This window comes from Apiospora phragmitis (genome assembly GCF_038363925.1).
Source record: "Apiospora phragmitis strain CBS 135458 chromosome Unknown utg000006l:1.0-5683423.0:1.0-5690449.0, whole genome shotgun sequence".
In the NCBI taxonomy this organism is placed as follows: Eukaryota; Fungi; Ascomycota; class Sordariomycetes; order Amphisphaeriales; family Apiosporaceae; genus Apiospora; species Apiospora phragmitis.
The window spans coordinates 153,571-178,194 of NW_027117404.1; the positions used below are offsets into that span (position 1 = coordinate 153,571).

At 49.1% G+C, this 24,624-nt stretch overlaps 7 protein-coding genes across 7 annotated transcripts; 3 read left to right on the top strand and 4 right to left on the bottom strand.

Moving 5' to 3' along the window:
- Positions 1-348: 348 nt before the first annotated feature.
- Positions 349-1,221, top strand: PG994_005303 (mitochondrial 37S ribosomal protein mS42; the record flags this gene model as incomplete). The annotated part of the gene is made up of 1 exon (XM_066856712.1): positions 349-1,221. One exon carries the CDS (start codon positions 349-351, stop codon positions 1,219-1,221), a length of 873 nt encoding a protein of 290 aa, XP_066715981.1.
- Positions 1,222-1,771: 550 nt separating this feature from the next.
- PG994_005304 (SPFH domain/Band 7 family protein) lies at positions 1,772-3,019 on the bottom strand (the record flags this gene model as incomplete). The annotated part of the gene is made up of 1 exon (XM_066856713.1): positions 1,772-3,019. The coding sequence occupies one exon, from the start codon at positions 3,017-3,019 to the stop codon at positions 1,772-1,774; it is 1,248 nt and encodes a 415-aa protein (XP_066715982.1).
- A 9,821-nt stretch (positions 3,020-12,840) lies between these two features.
- PG994_005305 (uncharacterized protein) lies at positions 12,841-16,578 on the bottom strand (the record flags this gene model as incomplete). The annotated part of the gene is made up of 3 exons (XM_066856714.1): positions 12,841-14,742; positions 14,869-15,003; positions 15,052-16,578. The coding sequence occupies 3 exons, from the start codon at positions 16,576-16,578 to the stop codon at positions 12,841-12,843; spliced, it is 3,564 nt and encodes a 1,187-aa protein (XP_066715983.1).
- A 187-nt stretch (positions 16,579-16,765) lies between these two features.
- Positions 16,766-18,390, bottom strand: PG994_005306 (uncharacterized protein; the record flags this gene model as incomplete). Its single annotated transcript, XM_066856715.1, has 4 exons — positions 16,766-17,663; positions 17,693-18,074; positions 18,137-18,203; positions 18,313-18,390. 4 exons carry the CDS (start codon positions 18,388-18,390, stop codon positions 16,766-16,768), a joined length of 1,425 nt encoding a protein of 474 aa, XP_066715984.1.
- An 804-nt stretch (positions 18,391-19,194) lies between these two features.
- PG994_005307 (uncharacterized protein) lies at positions 19,195-19,772 on the top strand (the record flags this gene model as incomplete). Its single annotated transcript, XM_066856716.1, has 2 exons — positions 19,195-19,302; positions 19,503-19,772. 2 exons carry the CDS (start codon positions 19,195-19,197, stop codon positions 19,770-19,772), a joined length of 378 nt encoding a protein of 125 aa, XP_066715985.1.
- Positions 19,773-20,284: 512 nt separating this feature from the next.
- On the top strand, positions 20,285-21,496 carry PG994_005308 (uncharacterized protein; the record flags this gene model as incomplete). The annotated part of the gene is made up of 2 exons (XM_066856717.1): positions 20,285-20,351; positions 20,433-21,496. 2 exons carry the CDS (start codon positions 20,285-20,287, stop codon positions 21,494-21,496), a joined length of 1,131 nt encoding a protein of 376 aa, XP_066715986.1.
- Positions 21,497-21,909: 413 nt separating this feature from the next.
- On the bottom strand, positions 21,910-24,074 carry PG994_005309 (uncharacterized protein; the record flags this gene model as incomplete). Its single annotated transcript, XM_066856718.1, has 5 exons — positions 21,910-22,109; positions 22,156-22,621; positions 22,666-23,044; positions 23,094-23,115; positions 23,168-24,074. Coding segments are annotated over 5 exons (1,974 nt in total), but the record flags the coding sequence as incomplete, so codon positions are not given.
- Positions 24,075-24,624: the final 550 nt, after the last annotated feature.

Here is a 24,624-nt window from a genome sequence, read left to right on the forward strand (position 1 = left end):
GGTATTGGTATAATAGTGAATGAATACCTCCAACCGTTCGCCCTAAGCGTGGCGGCCCGCCCAAACACAACGGGCCGCTCGCGCTAAGAAAAGGGCCCAAAGGACCCCTTACTGGGTCCCAGAAGATGATGCTGGGCCCCGCCCTTGGAGCTTTGGGGGGGAGCTTATTGTGAGGAAAGCTGTCAGGACTCAGCAGCTCTCATCAACTTGCATACTACCTACTTACCTATGTACAACTTAGGATTGAGAAACCACAATACGCAGAAGCTTATCCCCCTTGTCCAATTTTGACCCATTCTACCTACCTACGCTCTCTTGCTTGGTTTTTGATCAATCCGATCTCTGGTCATGGCACCGCCAACGACACCCTCCCCTCGTAGTGCGCCCTACTACTATTTCCTCGCCGTGATCCCCGTCCTCCTCGGCGCCCTCTTCCTCGCGCGCCCCGACGCGCTCTTTTCTTCGTCCGACAATGCCACCAACCCGGCCGCAGCAGCAGCAGCAGCAACGGGCCCCCACTCCCTCCCTGCTTTGCCCTATGCCTACGATGCCCTGGAGCCGCACTTCGACAAGGAGACGATGGAGATCCACCACGGGCGCCACCACCAGACCTACGTGAACAACCTGAACGCCGCCCTGCAGCAGCTATCATGGCAATCGCAAGAAGGAGGGGCCGCCGGCTCCTCCGAGCAGCAGCAGCTCCTCTCGGTCCTTTCGGCCGACGAGCTGGTCCAGAACCTCGACAAGGTCCCGGCGCCGCAACGGACCGCGGTCCGCAACAGTGCAGGCGGGCACGCGAACCACGGCTTCTTCTGGCGCGGCCTCAAGAAGGGGACAAAACTGGGAGAAGCAGGAAGAGGAGGCGAAGAAGAAGAAAAAGGGGGGTCGCCCCTGCGAACCGCCATTGAGACGACGTTTGGGAGCGTCGAGGCCTTCCAGGCGCAGTTTGAGAAGGCTGCCGCGACCGTGTTTGGCTCCGGCTGGGCTTGGCTCGTATCTGACGAAGGCGCACTCAAGATTGTCACGACAGCGAACCAGGATAGTCCCTTGATGGGTGTAGATGTTGCTGGCTGCAGCGGAACCCCTATTATCGGACTCGATGCCTGGGAGCATGCTTACTACCTGAAGTTCCAAAACCGTCGACCCGACTACATCAAGGCCTTCTGGGGGGTTGTGAACTGGGACGAAGCCAGCCGACTATACAATGCCCTCGCCATCTAGGCTCTTGTGACGCCCCGCAAGACATGTTCCTGGAAATTTCAAGCATCGCGTAGATTTCAGCCACATGTAGGAGCAGAAACAAGGAGACGACGGCTAACACGTCAATGTACTTGGAGATCTGTATTGTATTATCGTCGACCGAGCAGCCGAACACCCCCAAGGAGGAGCTGAGCTTGGGAGGAACCCACAGGTTCCCCTTCCATATGGTACATACATGCTGTTTTGTTCTTACTCATACACCGACCGTACTGCCAACTCCGTAAGGCTCCAAACTCGGTGGTTCATAAGACGCCATGCTTCATGAAGGTCTTGAGACTGTCTCTTGCTCGCTGATGAAATGACCCGATATGCATGCATTCACCCAAAGCGAAGTAGTTTTTTTTGATCGCGCGTCCCCTGTCCGTCCGGCGTACGCCATGCACCAAAGAAAAGACCCCTAAAACCATGCCCGTTCCAACATAATTCCATCCACCGATGAAAGACGGTGATGATAGGCCATCGTTCGTGTGAAATCAAGCTCCGAGGCTAAATCCTCGTCTGCTTCTCTCTCTCACTTCCTGTTGGCAGTGTTGTCGAATTCGTTGACCATCGAGTCAATCACGCTGCCATGTTGTGATTTCTCGTCCTGGGACTTTGTCGTGCCGTTCTCGTTGGATTGTAGCTGGCCTGCCATCTTTTCGGCCATGGTACGGTTTTGGGCCTCGCCCACCTTGCCAAACACGCTGAGGCCAGTAGCGATCATGCCTCCAATATCGCCCACGTTGCCGGGGATCACGACGGCGGTGCTCTCGCGGGCGAGCTTGCCGAAGGCGTCGACATACTTCTCGGCCACGCTCAGACTGACGGCGCCCTGAGCCGACGCGCCGCCCGAAGAGATGGAGTGTGCGATGGCGTCGATGCCCTTGGCACTCGCGTTGGCCTTGAGCAGAATCGCCTCGGCCTCACCATTGGCACGGTTGATTTGCTCGGCGCGCAGGGCCTCGGAAGCCAGGATGACGCTCTGTTTCTTTCCCTCGGCGATATTGATGGCGCTCTGGCGCTGACCTTCGGACTCGAGGATCTCGGCTCGTTTGGAGCGCTCGGCGGTGACTTGGCGGTGCATGGCCTCGACGACGGCAGCGGGGGCGTGGATGTCGCGGATCTCGTAACGCAAGCAGGTGACACCCCATGCTTGGGCAGCTTCGTTTATGGCCGCGGTGATGTTGGTGTTGAGGGCGGCCCGCTCCTTGAGAACATGGTCGAGACTCAACTGGCCAATCTCGGAGCGCATCGTGGTCTGGGCCAGCTGGCTGATGGCATACTCGGCATCTTCGACACCATAGGAAGCTTTGTAGGCATCGAAGACTCGGGTGTACAGGACACCGTCCAGCTCGAGGGTGACGTTGTCGGCGGTGATGGCGCTCTGGGAGGGGATCTCGATGGCAACTTCTTTGAGGGACTTGACGTAGGCGATGCGGTCAAGGAAGGGCACGAGGATGGCGAGACCGGGCTCGAGGATGCGGTTGTACTTGCCCATGCGCTCCACAATCCAAGCCGTCTGTTGGGGCACGAAGCGAACAATGGTGTTGGCAGGCAAGGACGGGCGCTGGAAGTACGAGGGAGGAACGGCGCCGCCGAAGCCGCCGACGGAGTTTCCGCTACCGATCTGGGAGTTTGCGGGCAGCAGAGCCTTGGATGTGGACTGGAAATTGCGGCGGGATTGGGTCGTGGTCAAGGCTGCGGTGGGTGCGATGAGACGACTCGGTCGAGTGAGGCCATGCCGTATCACAGCCTTCTCGACTTGGCGTGCCAGCGACATGGTGGGAAGAAGCGGTGCAATCGTCGGGGTGTGTGTCGCAGGCCCAGATAGGAGAAAGGGAGCAGGAGAAGCGGAAACAAAACACGCGCGCAGAAAAAGGTGCGAATGGGATTAATTAGTGGGAGCGTGACGTTATTTGTCGGATGGAGATAGAAGCAGGCACAGAGTCAGAGCTCTGTCAGACTCTCTCTCTCAGAGGGACTGGGCAGAGCTCAATCATCAATTGAGACCAATTCCAATTGCTCAGCAAAAGCAAAAGCAATTGAAGGCGCTAAAAAATGAAACCTAACGCTGTACGTACCGAACGGGCCAATCGATTAGTGGGGGGTACTTGACTAAGTACCTAAGTACGTAGCCAAGAACCTCCGTGAGTGGACGAGGTAGCTTGAGCTATGTAGGTATATAGGTAAAATCACCTCGCTAAAGTCTGCGCACGCACCACCTATAGCCGATTTCCAGCACTTTTACCACTATTTTTAAATAGTAACAGCGTAATTAAATTAGTTATAAATCGGTTATATTTAGGTTTATTTTAATTATAATCGTATATATTTTAATAGTGACTATATTAGCCCTTTACGCGCTATATTATAACGAACGTTATTTAAGTTTTAAAAAAAACCTAGTAAGACGTACTAGGGTTTATATTAATAATATAAAAGAGTATCCGAACGTATAATAAAAGTCGCTTTTATTATTATAATAAATAATAGCTCGTAAAAACGAAAGTAATTAAAGTATACAGGTTTAAAGGTATTTATAATAGTTTTATTAAAGCTATTTATTTTATTAATAAATTAAGATTAATATTTAAATTAATTATTAAAATAAAAAATATTTATATAAAATATATAAAGAACGTCCGTCGTTATATATTTAATTTCTTCCCTTATTAATCCGTTAGAGCGTCCGCTAGCTTATAGTGATCCCGTTATTAGCTTACGGTGATCTATCCCTTGAATTACGGTGATTCATTCTAGCGGCTTACTTAGGGGCGCCGTGATCCCGTTGCTCCTAGCTTACTCGCTAGAGCGGTGGTTTAGTCGCTCTTCGTCCCGTAGCTCTTTCCTAGTTGCTTTCCCCGGGTCGGGTTTATCCTTTCGCTATTTAGGATATCCTCGTAGTTATATTTATACGCTTTTATAATATAAAAGAGTTTATATTAATATAATTAATAATATAATTAGTAATTATAATATTGTAGTCTAGTTAGGGTATAATAATTCCGTTCCGGCGGGTAGGGTTTTAGCCGTATAATTAAGTCGAGTTATAATATTATCCTCCTTTTTTTAACCGCTTTATTTTTAAAGTGTCGACTTTATAAATATTCTAGTTACCCGTATTATTAGGTTGTGGTAGGTTTCTTTTTTTTGTTATTTTTTATTATGATGTTTGCTTATTATAATTAGTCGTGTCGAAAAATCTCGGTTTAAGAAAACTGTCGCGCGTTTAGCTTTTGCCGTTAACATGGAATCTATAGGTAACTTAATTAATATACCTTATACTCGTTATTTTCGCTAAAACCTGGCTTATTGTATAAGCGAGAAGTCGTTTCGCTGTTCGGAGTGTATTCGGGTTGGCCGTTTTTGTGATAGTACTTTTATTACGTCGGCCTTAACGAAGCTGGCTGCTTAATAGAAGAAGCTGGAGGCTGAAGAGTTGGACGTAGAGGAGACCTTGTTCTTTTTGTAAACGTAGTTGTCTACCGCCTTGGGTTGTCTAGCCCGTTTTCGTCGTATGAAGAAGGTTGTGGTGGAAAAGCGTTCGGAGGCGTTTTGTTGAGGAATGTAGGAGCTGGATGAGGAAGATGGTGTTTCTTCTTCGATTATTAATTAGGAGAACTTCGTTTTTGGTAACCTGCGTTCTTTGGGTATTTTTAGGGACGTTGATTGGTCGTTTCTTGGTTTAGTAGGTTTCCCCGAGCTTGGGCCGTCGGTCCCCGCGGGGAAGCTTTTTTTAAACTTTTAGAGTTTCTCCGCGGTGTTCGCTAGGTGTTTCCTAGGCTTTTAGGTGTTGTTTTCTAGCGGGTAGCCTTTTTATTAGACGAGGTATTAAAAGCTCCGTCTTTTTTTTTATTATCGATAATTCCGTTAACTTCGTACTCGTGTTAATCTGTTTCGACTTTTAGTTGTATATCGATTAGGGTTTTTTCGGCCGCTAGTTTAAGTAATAAAATATAAAATATAGGGTGTACTCGTATTGTTTTGGGTAGTAATAGTTAGTAGTTAGTTTTTAAAATAATTTTTACGATTTTAAATAATCCTATTCTTTTAAAGTCTAATTTATCGCTTAGTCGTTTTGTTTTAATGTTTCGTCGTAGGAGGTAGACTTTTTCTCCTTTTTTAAAAATTAGTCCTTTTAACCTTGTTTAGTCGGCGTATTTCTTTATTTATTATTAGAGGAAGGTGAGGTTTTATTATAGCGTAATTTAGAATTCTTTTAATTTCTCGATTTAAATGGTCGCGATTAGTGCTAGCTCCTTTTCCCTTAGTTTTTTAGTGATTTCTAAATTATATCCGTAGTTTACTCGAAATGGTAATATACGTATAGCTTTATTATCCGCGTTATTATAAGCGAATTAAGCTATTAATAATAATTATACTTAATTATTTTATTTATAATTAATATAGTAGCGTAAGTACTGTTTTAAGGTTTAGTTTATCCGCTTAGTTTATTTATCCGTTTAGGGGTGGTAAGGCGTGGATAGTTTATGCTTAACTCTAAGTTATGCTATGAGTAATTTTTAGAATTTGGCGGTGAATAGTTTGTTTTTATTAGAGATGATTGTTTCGGGCAGTCCGTGCTAGCTAACGATTATTCGGAGGAACGTGTACGCTAGGTCGTTAGTATCGTTAAATTTTTTATACGGTAGGAAGTAGGTATACTTTATAAGTTTATTCATAATAATTAAAATATTATCGTAATTAATTTTAGTTAGGGGTTTTTTTAATGGGGGCAGCTTAATAACGAAGTTAAGTGCGATGGTTTTCTATACTCTATCTAGCGGTAGGATCGGCTGTAATTCTCCGTATAGTCGGTGTCGGGCGGCTTTAGCTTTATTGTAGAGGTTGTATTTGCCGATCACTTTGGCCACGATTGTTTTAAGGTTCCTATAGTCGAATTGCCTGGTAATCCTTTTCCAGGTTTTGAATATCCCTTGGTGTCCGTGTGCAGGGTGCTCATGGAATTCTTTAATGAAGTCCTCGCGATACTGCTCGGGGATATGAATCTTGTTTCGGTAGAAGGCGAGACCGTCGCGGTCTTTGAGGTGATCTTTAGGGTAGTTCGCGGGGTCGGGGGTTTAGTTAAGTTGCCGAAACTTAGTAACCTATTCGTCGTTATGCTGGACGTGGTTCGTAGCGTTTAGTTATTTTAAGGGTGCGAGGTTACCGTTTTAGTCGTAGGCGAGAATTGTTCGCGTTTCGGGCGGAACCTCCTCTTAGTGGTCCGGTCGTCGGCTTAGTGTATCGGCGCGACCGTTCTCGCTACCCTTCCGGTAGATGATGGTGAGGTTAAATCTTGAAAGGAATTCAGACCATCGTACTTGTCGTTTGTTCAGCTCCTTAGTAGTAGTGAACGTCGTAAGGTTTTTATGATCGGTGTAGACTTTAACTGGCTTTACTATTCCGCTAAGGTAATGTCTCTATTCTTCGCAAGCTTTAATAATAGCTATCAGCTCCTTATTATGGATCTAATAGTTGAGCTCTAGTCTGTTAAGCTTTTTTAAAAAGAATGCGACGGGGTGCGACTTTCCGTTATCGTTTCGTTAGCTTAGTTATCCTTCGATTGCATAGTTTAATACGTCGGTTTCGACTTTAAAGGGTCTAGACGGATCTGTTACGCGAAGTATTAGTTCGCTAAGGATTCGTTCCTTAATATCGTAAAAGGCCTTATCTTCCTTCTCCGTCTATTAGAATAGTTCGTCCTTCTTCGTCAGGTTCGTTAGGGGTGTCGCTATCCTACTAAATCCGGGACAAAGATCCGGTAGTAATTAGCTAGTCTTAAGAAGGATCTGACTTCTGTAGCGCTTGTAGGCGTGGGCCACTCCCTAACTGTTAAGATTTTCGAAGGTTCTATTCGGATTTCGCCCGGGGATATTACGTATCTTACGAAGGTGACGGATCGTTAGTAGAATTCGCTCTTTTCTGGGTTAACCAGTAGGTTGGCGTCCTGTAACTTTTGGAGTACTAGCTTTACGTGCTCTCGGTGCTGCTCGTCGTTCTCGGAATAGATGAGGATATCGTCGAGGTATACTACGACGAACTTGTCGAGGTATTCTCGTAAAATATGGTTAATTATAGACTAGAAGCTAGCTAGTGCGTTAATTAAGCTAAACGGCATAGCTTAGTACTCGAAATGGCCGTACTTAGTTCGAAACGCGGTCTTCTACTCCTCTCTTTTTTTAATTCAGATTAGGTTATATATATTAAGGAGGTCGAGTGCTGTAAAGATTTTAACGTGCAGTAGTTTATTCCGTAAATCGCCGATCAAAGGTAGGGGGTACCGGTTTTTAATAGTGATTTCGTTAAGCTTCCGGTAATCGATGCACATGCGCCATTTAGGTTTCCCGTCCTTGCTCTTCTTTAGGACGAAAAGGATAGGGAAGCCTGCTGGTGATGTGGATGGTCGGATGACTCCTTTCTCGAGATTCTCCGTGATGTATTCCTTTAAGGCTTGTTCGTGCTCCTGGTTAAGTTTATATATAAGCATGAATAGGGGTTCCTTCCCATCCTTAAGGGGTATCTCATAATCCCACCGTGTGTAAGGCGGTAAGCCTGTCTCTAGTTTCCCACTAAAAAGTGCTTCGAATTGCCGGTACTTTTCTAGTATAGTCGTCGTAACGTTCGGCTTAGGCTCCTTAGCAATAATATATGCCTTAAGGACCTTAGGTTTATTAAGGGGCGCTTCCTAGACCGCTGCTCATCGACTAAACCTCTTCCTGGTGTATCTTATTAAAGTTAGCCTGTTCTCTAATTAATTTTGAGATTACTTACCCGTAACTAGGGTATCCTTAAAATTATATCGTATCCTGCGACGTCCGTAATGTTATACGTGATTCGTTTATGGCGTCTTCCGATATCGACCGGAAGGTTCGCGACTTCCTTCCGTACTTCTCTATTATCGTAGGTTATAAGTCCTCTATCAACGGTCCTAAGTCGGTATAGGGCGTCTTTCTCCTGCTATTCGAGTTTAAGGCAGTTAACGATTCGTGGTGAAATATAATTTCCTTACGCTCCGCTATCGAGTAGCGCTCTAATATGGACTCCCTTTACGCCTAGTATTAATATAATATACTTATAGATAGCTCGATCATCCGTTATCTAGCATAGGGACCTGTCTTAGTCCGCCTATTATCGTCCCTCTATAATAGGCGGCGTCCATTTCTCGAACGCTGCGTCTATGGGTTACTAACGATATCTTGCGATCGATCCTCGTGTCGTCGCCGTTATTCCTTTCGTTCTCTATGAGGTGCCTTTTAATATATTAGTGGGGGTGTTTCTATGCTCCTCCCTGCGTGAAGTACTGTCCCTAATACTTAAGATTCGGGTTCTTCCGATAATTCGAAGGTTTATTAGGTTCGCGGTAGTTTATAGGCGCTTTATAGGTTCTTTAATATAGTAAGGGGGTTCTCCTGTCGGGTATATACCTATACGTCTTAAAGGCATTAAGTGCTTTCCTTTAAACGTCTATAAGCTCGCGATTTTTCCTAGGCGTATTTAAGGTATTAATCCTCGAAGTATTCCTTTAATCTCGTCCTTCTAAGTAACACTATCGTAACTACCGTAAATCTTTTTATATTAGTAGGTACGCGCGTTATCCGTCTAGGATTAACGTTCGGATTTTTTTAATAATATAATCCGGGTGTAATTACGTAATAGGTCGCTTACCAATCCTTCGGGGAAACTATTCGTGTTCGAGTTTCTCCGCGAAGTATTCCGTGTAAGCGTCGTATACATACGAGATCTATAAGAGCGTAAAGTATCTTTCGTATATAGGGGAGATTCGTAAATTATCCCTTACTACGTAATTATCGTAAATTCTTTAGCTAAAACCGGCCGTAATAAGTACTTAGCGTAAATATTTCGAGTCGGGGTAAGGAATACTAGGGATAATTAACCACCCGTTAGTTTTAAAGTCTTTAAATTTAGCGATCTCGTTTATTAGCTCGTTTATTAATATATCTATTAGATATTCGTGGTTTATTAGTTACTTTAATTAGCTTATAGTATTATCTATCGAATTATTATCTTCGTTATAAAGGAGGGGTTATTCCTTTCGCATTATCGCGACGCTTCGGCTATGGTCTTCTTTACCCTCCGGGGCTTTAGGGAATTATCCGGTGCCTTCCTTATTTGCTAAGTAAGAGGTGCACCTATTATCGTAGCAGGCTATCTAAGATAAGCTACCGTGTTTAATAGTGGCGCTACTATCTTTAATAGCTACGTTAAAAGTAGCCTTTACCTTAATAGTATTAACGTGTCGTCCCTTTAAGACTCGTCGGAAGTCCTTCCTCGGTGCTCGATATTCTCGAGCGTAATATCCTAGTTTTTAATAATTATAATAAATACTACGTAACTTCTTATCCTACTTATCGTATTTAATAGCGTCGAGGTTTATAGGTTTACTATAATAGCTATACGCCGTAATATTCCTAGGCGGTATATAGTTATATTAACATAGTCGCCTGTATTAGCTTAAGTTCGACTAGTTTACCGCTAAGGTCCGCCCTGCTTTTCGCGGCGTCGCTCGTATATACAGATATCGATCTTAATAATAAATTCTATATACGAAAAGAAATTATTAAAGGCGTCGAGCCGGCTAAGTTCGTTCTTAACGTTATTTTTTAATCTTCGATAATATATTATAATTTTCGTAACTTCAATATAATTTAATCAAGCTATAATACGCCGGAACTCGGTTATATAAGAAACGGTTAATCCCTTCTGCTTAAAAGTTTTAAGTTCCCTTTCCGCCTGTCGCTTTTCGTCGGGGTTTTAGAAAAGTGACTTAAAAGCCTATTCGAAGCCGTTATAACTCTCGAAAATATATTATATCTCTATACGGCATAACTTAATTTATTAATCGTTTTTTACGAGTTCGTTTAAATAGGGTTCGAACTAAGCGAGTACCTTACCTTTAAAAAACGAGGCGGCGTGGATAACTCGCTAAGTGGCGTCTTAGAACGTCCCTTCGTAAAACCGTTAATAGGCCTTAACCTGAATAAGGAAGCCTTAGAAGTTTCCGCTTATCCCGTTAAAAGGGGTTAGCGTACTAATCTTTATACCTTTCTTTATTATAATAAGGGTCTAAATAATATTAATAGCTATGTAAAAGAGACGCACCTCTTCGCATAACTTATCGATATTATAAGGTATTTATCCTAAGGTGCTTTTAATTAAGAGCTCGTTACGTTCCTTCTCGAGTTTAACGTAGTAATACTAATAATTAGCGCTCTCTTGTTCGAGTTCCTTAATTCGTTTAACTAGCGCTTATCGTGTAGGTTCGTCGTCGCTATCATTGCTATCAACGTCTATAATAGGGTCCCGTTAGGAGGTATTAGGGGTGGCGATAGGAGTCTTTCCTTATCGGACGGTATTATTAAGGCTAGGTATAAACATAATTCTTATGGTGCTATTACTTAAAGGTCTAAGTAATAACTCGTAAAAATAAAAGTAATTAAAATATAATAAACGTTATTTAAGTTTTAAAAAAAACTTAATAAAACGTATTAAGGTTTATATTAATAATATGAAAAAATATTTAAATATATAATAAAAGTCGCTTTTATTATTATAATAAATAATAACTCGTAAAAATAAAAATAATTAAGGTACGCGGGTTTAAAAGTATTTATAATAATTTTATTAAAGTTATTTATTTTATTAATAAATTAAAATTAATATTTAAATTAATTATTAAAATAAAAAATATTTATATAAAATATATAAAAAATATCTATTATTATATATTTAATCTCCTTTTTTATTAATTCGTTAAAACGTTTATTAGCTTATAATAATCCCGTTATTAACTCACGGTAATCTATCCCTTAAATTACGGTAATCTATTTTAGCGGCTTACTTAAAGGCGCCGTAATCCCGTTACTCCTAGCTTACTCGCTAGAGCGGTAGTTTAGTCGCTCTTCGTTCCGTAGCTCCTTTCTAACTGCTTTCCCCGGGTCGGGTCTATCCTTTTACTATCTAGGATATCCTCGTAATTATATTCGCGCGCTTCTATAATATAAGAAAGTTTATATTAATATAACTAATAATACGGTCGGTAGCTATAACATTATAGCTTGGTCGGGGTATAATAGTTCCGTTCCGGCGGGTAAGGTCTTGGCCGTATGGTTAGGTCGGGTTATAACACGTATAATAGCTATGCGACGAGGAATAAAACATAATAGCTAGAGTATTATCTCCGGATTTAATATAGCCTACGCCTTTTTAATTATTTTTTTCGTATACGCTTTATATATTATATCTCTTTTTAAAGTATTAAAATTAAGGCTCTATTTTATATATTTTAAGCTTAAAAGCTTTTTATACTTATTTAATAAGGTTTAAATCAAATAAATAAATAGGCTATTAAATTATTTAAATACTTTTTAATTTAAAGAACTCTTTTACAAGGTTAAATCGATATATACGCGCGTTATTCTATATAAAAAGGTCCTTAGGCTCGTAAAAAAAAAAAAAGGGCAGCCTTTAAAACCTTAATATACCGGGTAGAAATAAAGCCGCCGCCTAGAGAGTCGGGATCTCCTCGGCAAAAAATAAAAGGGGAAGTCCTAGCCTCTCCATCCCTCTACCACACTATTACCCACACTATAAAGTTAATCCGAGGCCTAAAATAAGGTTTAAGGTTAATTAAGTCTTTCCGGAAGCGTTCTAAACAATACCGGAAGACCTAACGGCCCGGTATATGCGGTATATTTTAAATCGTGCATTCGTTAAAAAAGAGGCAGAGCATTAACTATTTTAAACGCGCCGGCGAGGATTAATAACGGTAGAAAGAGAGTCTCTTTTTAGCGTTATTATTCGTTAAGAGGATGCGCTTCGTAGCGCGCCAGTAGCCGATCCTCTTTTTACGTAGTTTGCAACGTGCGGTGTCGACGGAGAAGGAGCGTAGTTTAGACCTTAGTATTATATTTATATCTAAGCAGAGCTCCCTCCAAGTAGCACGGGGCTTCCGGCGTATTAACTAAAATAGATAGCGCTCTTACCGAGTCGATAATCTATGAGGGCGACTAGGTCTCGGCTTTTTTTTAATGTTTTTCGTTTAATAAAACGCTTTACGAGGTTATTAATAATAGCTGGCCGACGCGTGCCAAACGCGTCGGCAATAGTGCGCCTTAGTACACCGGCGATGGAGAGCGCAGAAATAGCCGCAACAGCTTCGGAAGAGTATTCGCCATTTAGCTTACGATCTGCGGTTAAAATGCGACCGAGCTCGTTTAAATCCATATTAATTTAATAGAGTTATGGTAAAAATAAGTTGGAAGGAAGGAAAAGATGATAAAATGAGATTTGAGGTGTTGGTGGTGCGTGCGCAGACTTTTGCGAGGTCACTTTACCTAACCTAGCTTGCCTGGTTGCTGGCCGTATCGATTACAATCTTCGGCCACAGCGATGATACTGGGCTGCTGGGCCTATTCAGAAAAGAATACAGTACATACTTACTTGTCAAGCAGCTGGGGAAGAAAAACATGGCCAACCGTGTAGCTCCTGTTCTATCTATAGACCGCAACACATGCCGTGTCTACGTGCCCTGTTCTAGTACCTAAAACTCTACGTATAAAATACATTTGATGGCACTCACTACATACCCAGCTCGCCGCCAACAATGCCTAGAGCCCTTCCCAGCAGCGCCCCGATCCCGGCATCGCCACTGCAGCCCGCGACCCGGGTGGCGTCCACCACGAGCGGGTATAGCCGCAGCATGTGCTTCCGCGACTCGCTCTCCACGTTGGCGCAGTCCGGTATGGCCTCGCTCTCGCTCTTGAGCTCCACCAGCCGCTCCAGGATCCGGCTGAGCTCCTTCCGCTGCGACAGCGGCTGCGGCATCTGCCCCCTCAGCGGCTGGTCCGCAATGTACGCCCGCAGCGTCAGCGCCGCGCGCAGGATGAGGTACGGCGCCGTCGTGCGCGCCAGTCGAACATGGAGCGAATGCGGCGCCTCCGCCCCCGCCTCCTGCAATGAAGGAGTCCCCGCCGGCGGAAACGCTGGTGTCGGGGGTTGCACCATGATCTGCGGCGTCGATGCTTCGTCGTGGCTCATAACCAGGGAGAAGAGCTCGTCGAGGCAGACATACGCCATCCTTTGGCGGTAGGTAGGTGTCGCATCGACTGTACGACCAGACCGCGGCTTGTACACGGTTGCCAAGCCGTGGCCTTCGGGAATGTGGCCGTATATGATTTTGGACTCGGCAGGCGCCGGTGCATGTATGATGGAGATTCGGAATAATGACTCGGCGTAGAGCTTTCGCGTCATATCAGGCACGACCTCGGCGCCCATGGAAGGAGTAGCCAACTCGCGAAGCTTGTTGAAGGAGGATATATCAAAGTCTTCATCTTCGGCAAGGTTGATGCGTTTCGCCGGCACATCACAGTCAGCGCTGGTGATGCCGTTGGCTACGGTGACGATCATGCGCCAGATGTCCTGCAACATAGATCGTGGTACGTCTAGGTGGCGGAGCTGCTGCATGGTGGCCCCCAAAATCGTCAACGTCGACATGGTGGCTTGTTTCCATGGCTGTATCGATTTGGTAATGGTCGTAAACTGGTACTTCAGTACTATGGGCTTCGAGAGCGAGGTCAACGCTGCTAGAAACGCACCACTGCTGTAAATGTCCAAGTCCGAGGCATGCCCAACAATAAACGACTCGAGCATCAGCATGCTCGCTTTCGACATGGCAACATAGGTACGTTTCTGTGTTCTGCGCGGCTGCGCGCCAATGTCATCATCAAAGGCCAAGGAGACAAACTCTGATGCTTGCTTGATAAGAGCAGACGGGACTCCGGCTATGTCCGTCCTCAGCATCTTCAAGACGTCAAGGATCTGGCCTTGTAAAGGCGTCACGTACTCGATATCGGCCACGAAAGATCCCGGTGATGCCTGCTGCATTGCCTCTCGAAGAAGTATCAGCATGCGGGAAACCCGTTCCAACGCCAAGTCTGATTGGATGAGGCGGTAGACATCGCGCAGGGCAGCAACGTAGGCAAGCAGGCAATTCTGGTTGTCCAGGGCCTTGGACTTCTCAGTCGGCTGGGAGATAGGTATGCCACGGGCCCACAGGTCCCAGGCCAGGTCGATGGTCGTCTTATTGAAGTTCTGCTTGGCACCGTTTTGGCTTTGGGAAAGGATCTGAGTCAAGGCCTTGAAGGTGGCCGTGTTGATTTCGAGAACCTGGAAGTCGAGCAGGGAGGCAAAGTGTCCCAGTAACTGTTGCCAGTACGAGTTAAACGTGGGATGGACTGTGAGAACATCCAGGTAATTAGCAAGCAAACCCGAGATGCCATTGATGACCACAACAGCCGTATCGTGCCATTCAACCCGCTCCTTCTCTTCCACCTCCTGCTCGCTGACGGAACCAAGCTGTTCCTCTACCGAGGATAGAAGCCGGAAGATAACCGACTTGATGCATATTGCCCATCCCTCGGGGCTCAATCGATCGCCGTAGGCATCAAATATCCGTAGCAGAGTGTGCGTCGCGCCTTGAAGCTAGTCAGTATATGATTTTGAATCCGCGTTGAGGTAAAATACGTACTGTTCCTGAGTTCCAAACGGTCGTCGGCAGTAACATTGGTCAGCCGTAGCAATAGCAACATCCATAGTGCAGCATCAGACGATGGGTTCCTGTGAATCTGCAGCCTTTGCCGCCAAAGCGTCGTCATCGACACCCCCGACTAGGCTGTCGGTAATGGGCAGAGACTTGTTCTTTCCCGATAGGAAATCGGACAGCACCCAGAAGAAGGTCACAGTCTAGCGCTGTTAGTCTAGCACAATATTTAGGAGTAGGGGGAGCCCTACCGTGAGAGCAATGTTCAGGTCGTCATCTTGAGAACAGAACTTGTACAGGGTATCAACAAGAATGAGGAAGCAGGAGTTGGGAAGTGAGGACAAGAAATCGGAGCTGATAAGCTGGAGAGAACTGAACGACGACCGGATAAGCTTGCTCGAACGGGTGAGAACGAGGCTGGACTGCGAGTCCATGCCCTTATTCGTGTCATCGGCAAATCGCTTCTTGATGAAAATGCTACCAATGATTTCGAAAGCGACATCCCAGCCACTGATGAGAGTCTCACCGCTGTCATCCAGGAGACTCTTCAACCCTTCGAGTATAACCTTGTGAATGTCTACATCGGTGGCGTAGTTGGTGATGGACGAGATACGCTCCTCTTTTTGTAGCGGCAAGAGCGAGTCTCGCAGTGCCTCTAACAGACGCTGTTGAACCTTGCTCCGAAGTTGGTCGCCGAGATTGTCAGCAACCTTGGCTGCGTTCAGGACAAGGTCCACGAGAATGTCAGCTGCGCGTCTCCGGACCTGAGGGGACGCAGGAGCTGAGCAGAGCATGTTGACGAGTTCCGAGGTGAAACGAGTCCAGCCTGAGAGCTCTGGGTTGTAAGAGAGCAGCCTATCAATGTTGATGTTTGCTACATCGCCCAGCTTTGCTAGGGCGAATTGGTCCTCTATATTGGGGCTGACGGCTGCTTGCGTGGAAATGCTGAGCATGCGCCGATGCTGACCAGTTGGTGTTCGCAAACCCTGCGCTGGAGGCGTCAGGGTTTGTGAGGGGGGCGAGTTGGGTCGACTCGAAGATTCTGATGTGTCGTCGGGTTGCCGCTCCAGTAGGTTGCAGATAGCATCGACGACCTCGAGAAACGGCTCGTTCGGGAAGTCAACCGTGCTTTCAAGCAGTCTCGTGCCGGCGGTCTTTACTTGCTTCACCTCGGTGCCGAAATTGGCTAGCAGTGAGTTGGCTTCACTCTCTGCCCTGGAATCCTGGCCTTTCGTGGCTATGGGCGTGCGACCAGCAATCTCGCCAGTCGAGAAGAGAATAAAGTCAGCCTGCTGCATCGTTTCTAGCACTATTCTCCACGAGGATCCCAGTGTTGGACCCAACGCAATGCCCAGGTTGAGAAGAGCACGCAGGCAAAGAAGGTTTCGAGTATTAAGGGTCTGAGGGATCGAATTGGCATCCAATGAAGCCTGCCTCTGCCGCTCGCCAGCCGCACCGACTGGTGTGACTAGATTCTCCACGCTGAGAAGCCCTCGCGCGTTTCCGAGAATGCCGTTGGGAGTCTCCGTCGCAGGCGTGGAGACTATTGGCTTGGAGGAGCCAGCTCCGAGACAAGCCGTGAAGACATTTGGTGGAACAGCCGCCTTGCCCAGTGTAGTAAGAAAGGCATCACGCGGGGTGGCGAGTTGCAACAGTCCAGCGACGTGCGCGAATTTTTGAAAAGCCCGAACAAGGCCATGGTAATACTCAGAGTCCAGTGCCGCGTAGAGGAATGTAGAGCAGGTGGCCAGGATCGCCGGCCAGCATTCATCAACCATCTTAGCACATATTTGTACTTCCTGGTGCAGTGGGTGGTCCTTCAGAGCAAGTGGGTTAACGGGTAGGGGGTTTCTTTTGAAAGAGCCCGACCTTTCCAGAGAATTCAACGTGGCGACCCTATCTAGATTTGTTTTGTAGGGCTCGCCCTCATCCTCCGCTATGGTTGCTGGCGAGCTCCTCTCCGTATCAGAGATCTTCGGTCGTCTGCCGGGAACGTCCCTCTCCAGGGACGGTGAGTGGCAAAATGAACTTGGCCAGGCCTTCGGAGAGAGAGGTGATGCAAGACAGGGTCAAGGCATACACATATGACTCTGGGATGGTCGGAGGATCGGTCTTGTCCAGTTGGTCGATACAGGGCACTCGCATCGTACTGAACTGAGAGCTGATGCCGGTATTGGAGCCGTCGCTGACGGAGCCACTGATAATACCAGTCACACCACTGGCCTCCAGCATCGCCTGGTCGGTCGAGCTACCAAGACTACCATATGGATTTGCTACGGGGATGGTAGATTGATGAGTGAGGCCAATGACGGCGGGCTTCTCCTTGCTGATCCGAACAAAGGCTGCGGTGAGGGTTTTGAGCGTGTTCTTCTGCCCCTCTGTGCCATCATAGAGCATGTATATTTTGCGGAGCAGGCCGGGCTCCCCAAAGATGCCGCGAAAAACCTCCATGCATAGTGCCCTTCTCCACAAAGCCGTGTCCGGGTCGAGTAGATGGGTCAGGATCTCTAGTGCTTCACCCCCTTCGCCGTGCAAAGTGTTCAAGTGCCTCCGGAGTAAGGTGTACAGTATGCGGACCAGTCGGACAGAAGTAGCAAAGTTGACCTTGCTGGAGAGAGCACTGATGAGGAATGGCATCACCCTGGCCCGCAACACGTGCGCCTGCTCGGGATGTGTCGAGAAGATGGCAGCGTGGTTGGTCAGGACCGATTCTATCAGCTCTAGACCGAATGTCTGCGGCAGCCCTGTGAAACGGAGATACTCGGGTCTCTGATTTTCCGTCATGAGGCAGATGTCGTTAAAGATTCGATAAGCATCCATGGCGGCGGATGGCAGCTGCACCGTGCCGTCCTGGGTGGGGCCTCTCCCACATAATTGGCCTCGGTGGCGGACCTATCCTCGACGACCACCTTGTCGAAGACAGACACGACCAGTTGCTGCAGAGTTGCAGCCGATGTGTTGTTGACGATGGCATTCTTGCTGGACTGCAGGATGAAGCAGATGTTGAGGGCAGTGACAAGCAAGTCGCCTCTGATCTCAATCGCATAGTTTTGCAGGAGAGTCGGCAGGGCTTGTAAGATCTTGAGCTGCACGTCGAGCCCGGCAGAGGTGGCCTCGCGCAAAGCTTCCAGAACTGGACTGAGCTTGGAGCGTGGGAGAGCGCTGCTCATAATCAGCCTCAGAAGGCATACAATGGCGATGCCGGTGAATTTTGCATTTTTGCTGCCACATGCGATGATAAAGGGATTTACGAAATTGATCCTCTGGGCCAGCTCTGAGAGATTGTCAGCAGGCGTACAGGGCCAAAAAAGCATATGAGAGAGGATCAATAAATACCAGCAGCGATCTGAGATTCATTGGCCCCTCGGATGCCCTTGAGTTCCTCGAGGGATCTTTCGGCGGCCTAGATTGCAGGCATTATTGAGTCAATAAAGAATGCCCATGAGAAAAGGCAGAAACTGCTAGGCAACAGGCCAGCCGAGTTGAGAGGGGGAAAGGGGGCAGATACTCACCTGGCGGAGGTCATTGTGTTTCCGTTTGCTCTCCTGAACCAGGTTGGTGAGCTCGGAGGCTAGGAGCTGCGTGGTCATTTTGCATGCTTCGCTGGGCCGAACTCCATGGGGCCACCAAGCCAGCGCTTCTTTCTTTGTCTACCAATCTGCAAAGTAGCAGCAGGAGGTCCCAGCGATATGTATGTACAGCAGGGAGATAATCGACGGGGAAGAAAAGGAGCTGGCTTGTTGTTCAACTCCCAGTTGCTGCCGTCTCACAGGTCAGTCTTCATTCCCATGGCCAGCTCCACCATTGGAGAGATTACCTAATCCTGGCTGGGACTTTGAAGCTACAGAAGGTGAGCAGGTACATGTACCTAAACAACCCCGCCATGGGCCATCTTACACCACCAAAACAGCCTTGAACACAGCCCTCCTTCGTTAGGTGCGCAGATACCATCGATTCGGACAGAGACATTAGTAGGTCGCCGCCTCGCATCAATTGATTGCTTCCTTGCTTCGCTTCGCTGTCGCAGGGCAGGACTTGGAAGATAGTAGTCCGGATTCTTGCCTTTTCTTCCAGTCTGTCGGTTTCTGCAATCACCAATATCATTATCATCATTGCCGCCGTCCGATTTCTGCCTGAAGCAAGCTGCTATCTCAGGTAAGTCATGTCCCTACAACGGAATGATGCCTGGCGCTATGTTGGATTAAACGGGATCGGATTCTAATCGCATCCACACAACACTCTAGAGATTCCTAACCTAACCGCCGAACCACTCTCGACACCAGTCTCGATTTCCAGGTAGCCGGTAGCTGGGCTACATATCTACTACTCTCTCTTCCCAATCCGACGCCTCGCACACAACCACACTTACTTCATACCGACTTTATACCGACAACATGGGCGCCAAGATTCCTCGCAACTTCCGCCTCCTGGAGGAGCTCGAGAAGGGCGAGAAGGGCCTCGGCACTGGTGGGTTTACATACTGGCTGGCCGGCTGCGGCTGGGTTTGCGATACAAGCACACTCGCTGATTTGATAAAATAGAGGCGTGCAGCTTTGGTCTGGCTGATTCGTCAGACATGTTGATGTCGGACTGGAACGGTACCATCTTGGGCCCTCCTCATGTACGTGTCCCTTGCAACACTCTCTGGTCCAACTCGGCTGAAGAATCACGTTTGGGCTGACCATAATATACCTAACAACAGAGCGTGTTCGAGAACCGCATCTACGGGCTGAAGATGCACTGCGGCGAGCAATACCCCGACCAGCCACCCACCATACAGTTCATCCACAAGATCATCCTGCCCTGCGTCCAGGAGGCTGACGGCAAGGTCATCCCCTCCAAGCTGCCGTGCTTGGCCAACTGGAAACGTGAGAACACCATGGAAACCATCCTGATCGAGCTGCGACGCTTCATGGCCAGCAGCCAATGCAAGAAGATACCTCAGCCCCCCGAGGGAACCACGTACAACTGATTCGGGCATTTGGATACCGGGTGATGCAGGAATCATTAAGAAACTAGGAATGCGCCTGGCCATGGTCCCCTACATTACTACACGCCTCCCTCCTCCCAGGGAGGGGTACTGCACTGGCCATGGTGTTTCTTGTTCCGACTCCGCCTAGGCTAGACTAATAGTATTAGAGCTTATGGCGAGGTGTTTTAGACAGCATTCTTCATGATAGCAGGTGTCTGGCAAGATCAGAGTTGGTCGATTGAATCAAAGCACTGCCGTCACACTCTGCCTACGTTACACACCTTAGGTCCGTACCTACATACATTGATGTAGGTTACTTACCTCTCTAGGTACTTACACCCACCTACCTGTAGTCCCGTACATGCCATAATCTGCGCACGTGATCCTAGGCGGAATGGTTCCGCACTTCCTCCAATTGACGTTTCTGCCAAACCTTTCCATCCTCAGTACTCCCTCGACCAATTTGATCGATACACTTCACCGTTCTGCTCGCCCACCTCTCCCAGTTTCCAATGCCGGTCAAATGGACTTCAAGTAGTCAGTTCGTTCCGGCGCGAAACTCGCGCCATCGCACAGCATGTAAATAATCATCTTGTTCACTCCCCCTCCCTAATTCATGTCGTCTCCTCCAAATAAAATGCTAAAACCCCGTGACACCAGGCCTGGCCCTCTACAAAGCCCTCCTCACCGTGGCGCCCAAGGTGTGCCTCCCGACGGACCTAGCGACGGCCTGGGGCACGAAATATAACCCCGTCTCCCACCATGTCCGCAACGCCTTCCGCAGGAACCGCGCCGACACCTCGCCCCGCCTCGTATACCCTGCCCTTCAGGCCGGCTACCGCATGCTGGCTCTTTTGTCACGCGCCGCCGCCGCCCCGCCGGAACACCCGCCGAGCCCTTCCTCCCCCTCACCCGAGCAAGCCGCCGTCGAGGCTTTCCTGCGCGCGCGCCTGTCGGAGCGCAACGCGACTCTGGCCGCCAAGGCCCTCCACCCGCCCAACAGCCGCAACCCCCGCAAGCCGACCCCGGTCCCCCACGAAGCCACGCGCCCGCTCCTCGTCCGCGTCTCGCCCCCTCCGACTCCCGAGGATCCGTACCCGACCCCGAAATACGCCGCCCCGAGCCGGCCGCTGCCTCGATCGGAGCTGCAGGGGACGGGGCGCCGGCAGATCCCGCGCCTCGAGATGGCGGGCGACTTCCCGTTCCTGCGCCTGACGAAGCCCCAGCCGGCCCTGCTGTCGCGCGTCCTGCACCAGAAGATCAAGAAGCGCGTCGAGCGGATCGCGGCGTGGACGCAGTTCAAGGAGGAAGACATGCTCGACGCCCAAGAGGAGGACGACTGGGAGCGCGTGCTGGGAAAGCTGTCTCTCGCCAAGAAGGTGAAGCGACAAGAGACGACGGTGCGCCGCGAAAGCGCGCGGCTGTCCCAGCGTCCCAATACCGTTGCTTCCATTGAAGGTGACGCCGAGACGTACGAGACCACGATTCGGGAACACGGACTGCAGCACCTCAGCGACGTCCTGAACCATGAGCGCGAGGATTCTGTGGCTAGAGCTGACGCCATGCGAGACTTGATCAAGGCGGAGACGGAACTACGACTACGGGAGAAAGAAGATCGCCGGCTTGAGCGCCGTAGGATCTGGGAAGGACAAAATATCATCATCGACGGGGACGAGGTCGGCGAGGGGTCCGAGATGATGCTTGCTGGACGAGGAGGGGAATAAATAGGAAGAGATTTAGGGGATCAAGGACTTTATCGGTCACTTGACCACATCTATCCGCAGTGGATGGGCACAGTATGCAATGAAGCTATCAGTGAAGCTCTTGAACCCAGCTTGTGTTGTATTGCGGATATAAGATAAAAACAAGAACCCGAGATATGTATATTACCATCAGCCCCGCACTGCCAGCTGTATATCCCTTGATATAACCCCATTCCATGGCTTTCTACAGTGAAGTAAAAGAATCATACCCCCAGCCACCTTCAGATAAGTAGGTCCTAACTCCGGAACTCCGTCGCCAAAGCACGCAGAAAAGTGAGAAATAAGTCATGCTTTCAAATGGCTCCTCCTCGCCCGGTAATTTATTTATAAGCATGATTTTGTCGGAGGCAGAGTTGCTGCATCATCATCAGATATCATACTGAGCTGGAATCTGTGACACTGGCCCAGAATGCCAAGTCCACATCTTTAGGTCGAATCCCCGGGCTGCGTCCCAGGCAGGTCATCTTAATGATCAGCTCTGTCACATCGTCCAAGTCAGTCAGCAGCGGCGCAAGCAAACAGTCGATGCAGGAGATACTCACGATGCAGGAACTCATCCACGTCGATTCGCCAACTTCTCTTAGTAGCACCATGATGTCCCGATGGGCCCGTCGGATTACTCGAATAATTCGATCCAGCCATCTCTACAGGGAAACCCAGCACGTTCGGGCCCGGGAAGGGATGAGTAGGGAACACCGACATAGTAGAAGCGGCAGAGCCCGTCGGCGGGAAATGGCCAACAGCGCTGTGCTCATGAGCCCAAAGCGACGCACCGGCAGTGTTTGGTGTCGCTGAGATGGCATCAGGGCGAGACACCGGACTCGTGAGTCGCACCGATGCTACCACCGTGGCAACTGGCGTAGGGTCCAGACCCGAAATGCTATCTGTGCCTGTTCCTGCCCCAGGTGCCGTGCTAGACGACGCATTCCGGGCCGCGAACTGTGGTCGGTCGTCTTCATTCTGAACATGTGAAGGGGGAGGTCCAAACGCGCCATCTTCTAGCTCGACAGTGTGATGGTCGACGGCCGGTGGAATCTCGACTCCATTGTGCATCAAGTATATCTGAACCTCGTCCGGGTCCCAGAACTGCCCGTCAAACCCGGGCAGATTTATCTCCCCCCAAGACTCACGAGGGTTTCCCTTATCTTGCCCATACGAGGATCCATGGGGCCCATGGTGAAAGGATGATCATCCTTGGGTCGGCTGGGTAGACCACGCATAGTGGAAGAAACGTGTTCATTCGCCTCATTGGCCGGGAAATGGGTACCGATGCCGCCAAGCTGCTGGAAAGGGTAGCCATGATTGAACAAAGACTCTCGTTCGGACCGGGTGAGAAGGCCAAGGGTCCGTTCCCTAATCTGCTCAAGAGTCTCAAATAGGCGCGCAAACCCGAAAACACGCAGGATCGTCTCGGAGGGCGGATCCTTCATGGTGATGAGCCGCGCGGCACGCTGCAGGGCAGTTCGATGAAGCCGACGCGCGAATGACTGCTCTTGATAGGCAAGGGTGCTGGGGCTTGGTAAAGAGGCCCATGGGGATGGCGTCCAAGAGTGCATACCGTACGATGGGTTGAACGACAACTGCGGTGCGAAGCTCGCATTCTGAGACGTCGGCTGAGCGATAACCTCGTACCCAATGGGTCCTGGGGATGGGAGCTGGGGCCGTCATACAAGCTCGGGTAGAGCTGCTGCCCTCGTGGAGCCGCCTCGGCCTCATCGACTGGCTCGTGGGTGACCATGACGCCAGCCCAAAGTTGCTGAGTGGAATCAGGTCTTGCAAATGTCTGCTTGATGGAGCCGCCGTTACTGTCGACGTTCTCGCTAGAACTGACAGAAGGGACCGATTGGCGACGCGGCTCGCCGGGCAGATGGGTGTCGTCAGTTCCGCCTTCAGCCGACGAGCCATCATAGTCGTCGTAGACGTCGTCGGATTTGGATTTCTTAGCCATCACTTCCAACCTCAGAAGCTTGCGACCCAATGCGGACTTGGCATCCAGGAGGCCACTGCTGGAGGCATACTCGAGAACATCCTGGTAAGCTTGGGTCATCTGGTGGTTGGTTGCCTTGAGGCTCTCCACCTTCTCTCCAAGTTGGTGATGGCGCTCTCCTTCCGATCGCGATAAGCTCTCTGAGCCAACCGGATCTGAGTGCGGCGGCGCTGGCGGGGAGTTAGTACAGGCACACTTCAGCTCTAGCTGCGGCAACGGAGAACCTGCCTCTTGGGGGGTCTGGTCGGTGGTGTCCAGCCTGGGCCGACCTCGAGCACGCTTCTTCTCCTCGTCGGGCTCGTCATGGTCGACGGATGGTTGCTTTCGGGCCCTCTTCTTGGGAATCGTCTTCCCTCCCACGGACGATATGGCCTTTTTCATGGCGGGCCCATTGCTGGCAGCTCGTTGGGCGCGCCGGCCATCGTCATACCTCTCGGCGCTCAGGATGGCCAGATCCGGGCCCATGACGCGCATCGTGGTGCCAAGATGCCGGTTGCGTAACGAGTGTGTAGGTATGTAACACACTGGCTGGCCCTCAATGTGGGGGGGGGTCCCTGGTGGACACGATGAAAATCCGGGGAAGCGTGGAGTCGTCCACTGACGAAGGCGGGCCCCGCGAGTTCGCTACTGTAGTGGGAGAGCTAGCCTACCGAAACGCGCTTGGTGTTCTTGGATGAGACAACAGTACGGTACAATCGGATGGCTGCGTTGCTCCTGTCGCAATCCTGAGGCCATCCGAAGTCCAGAAGCTGAAACTCGGTCACGACTGATGGTACTCCAATCAATCAGTAACGAGCCATACTGTCGTCGCGGTTGTTGGAAGCTGATGGATGGAGGGTTGATTAGTAATGGGCTGTGAGACTTGACGATCGATGTGGGGTTTTGAATGTTGGGATTTGGGGGTGGGAGCAGAAGTGGGAGGGGGTCCGACCCTGGAAAAACGATCATCAGGCCAGCCTTGTTGTGTGGCTTGTTTGATTCTGCCAGGACCCTTAGGTACGGGGGAATATCCCTCAATGGCGGGACATGCCACTGAAGCCCCCTAGCTGGGTTCTTGCATCTTCCGCTCGTCAGGCCTACATGTACATACTGGCTCTGCACT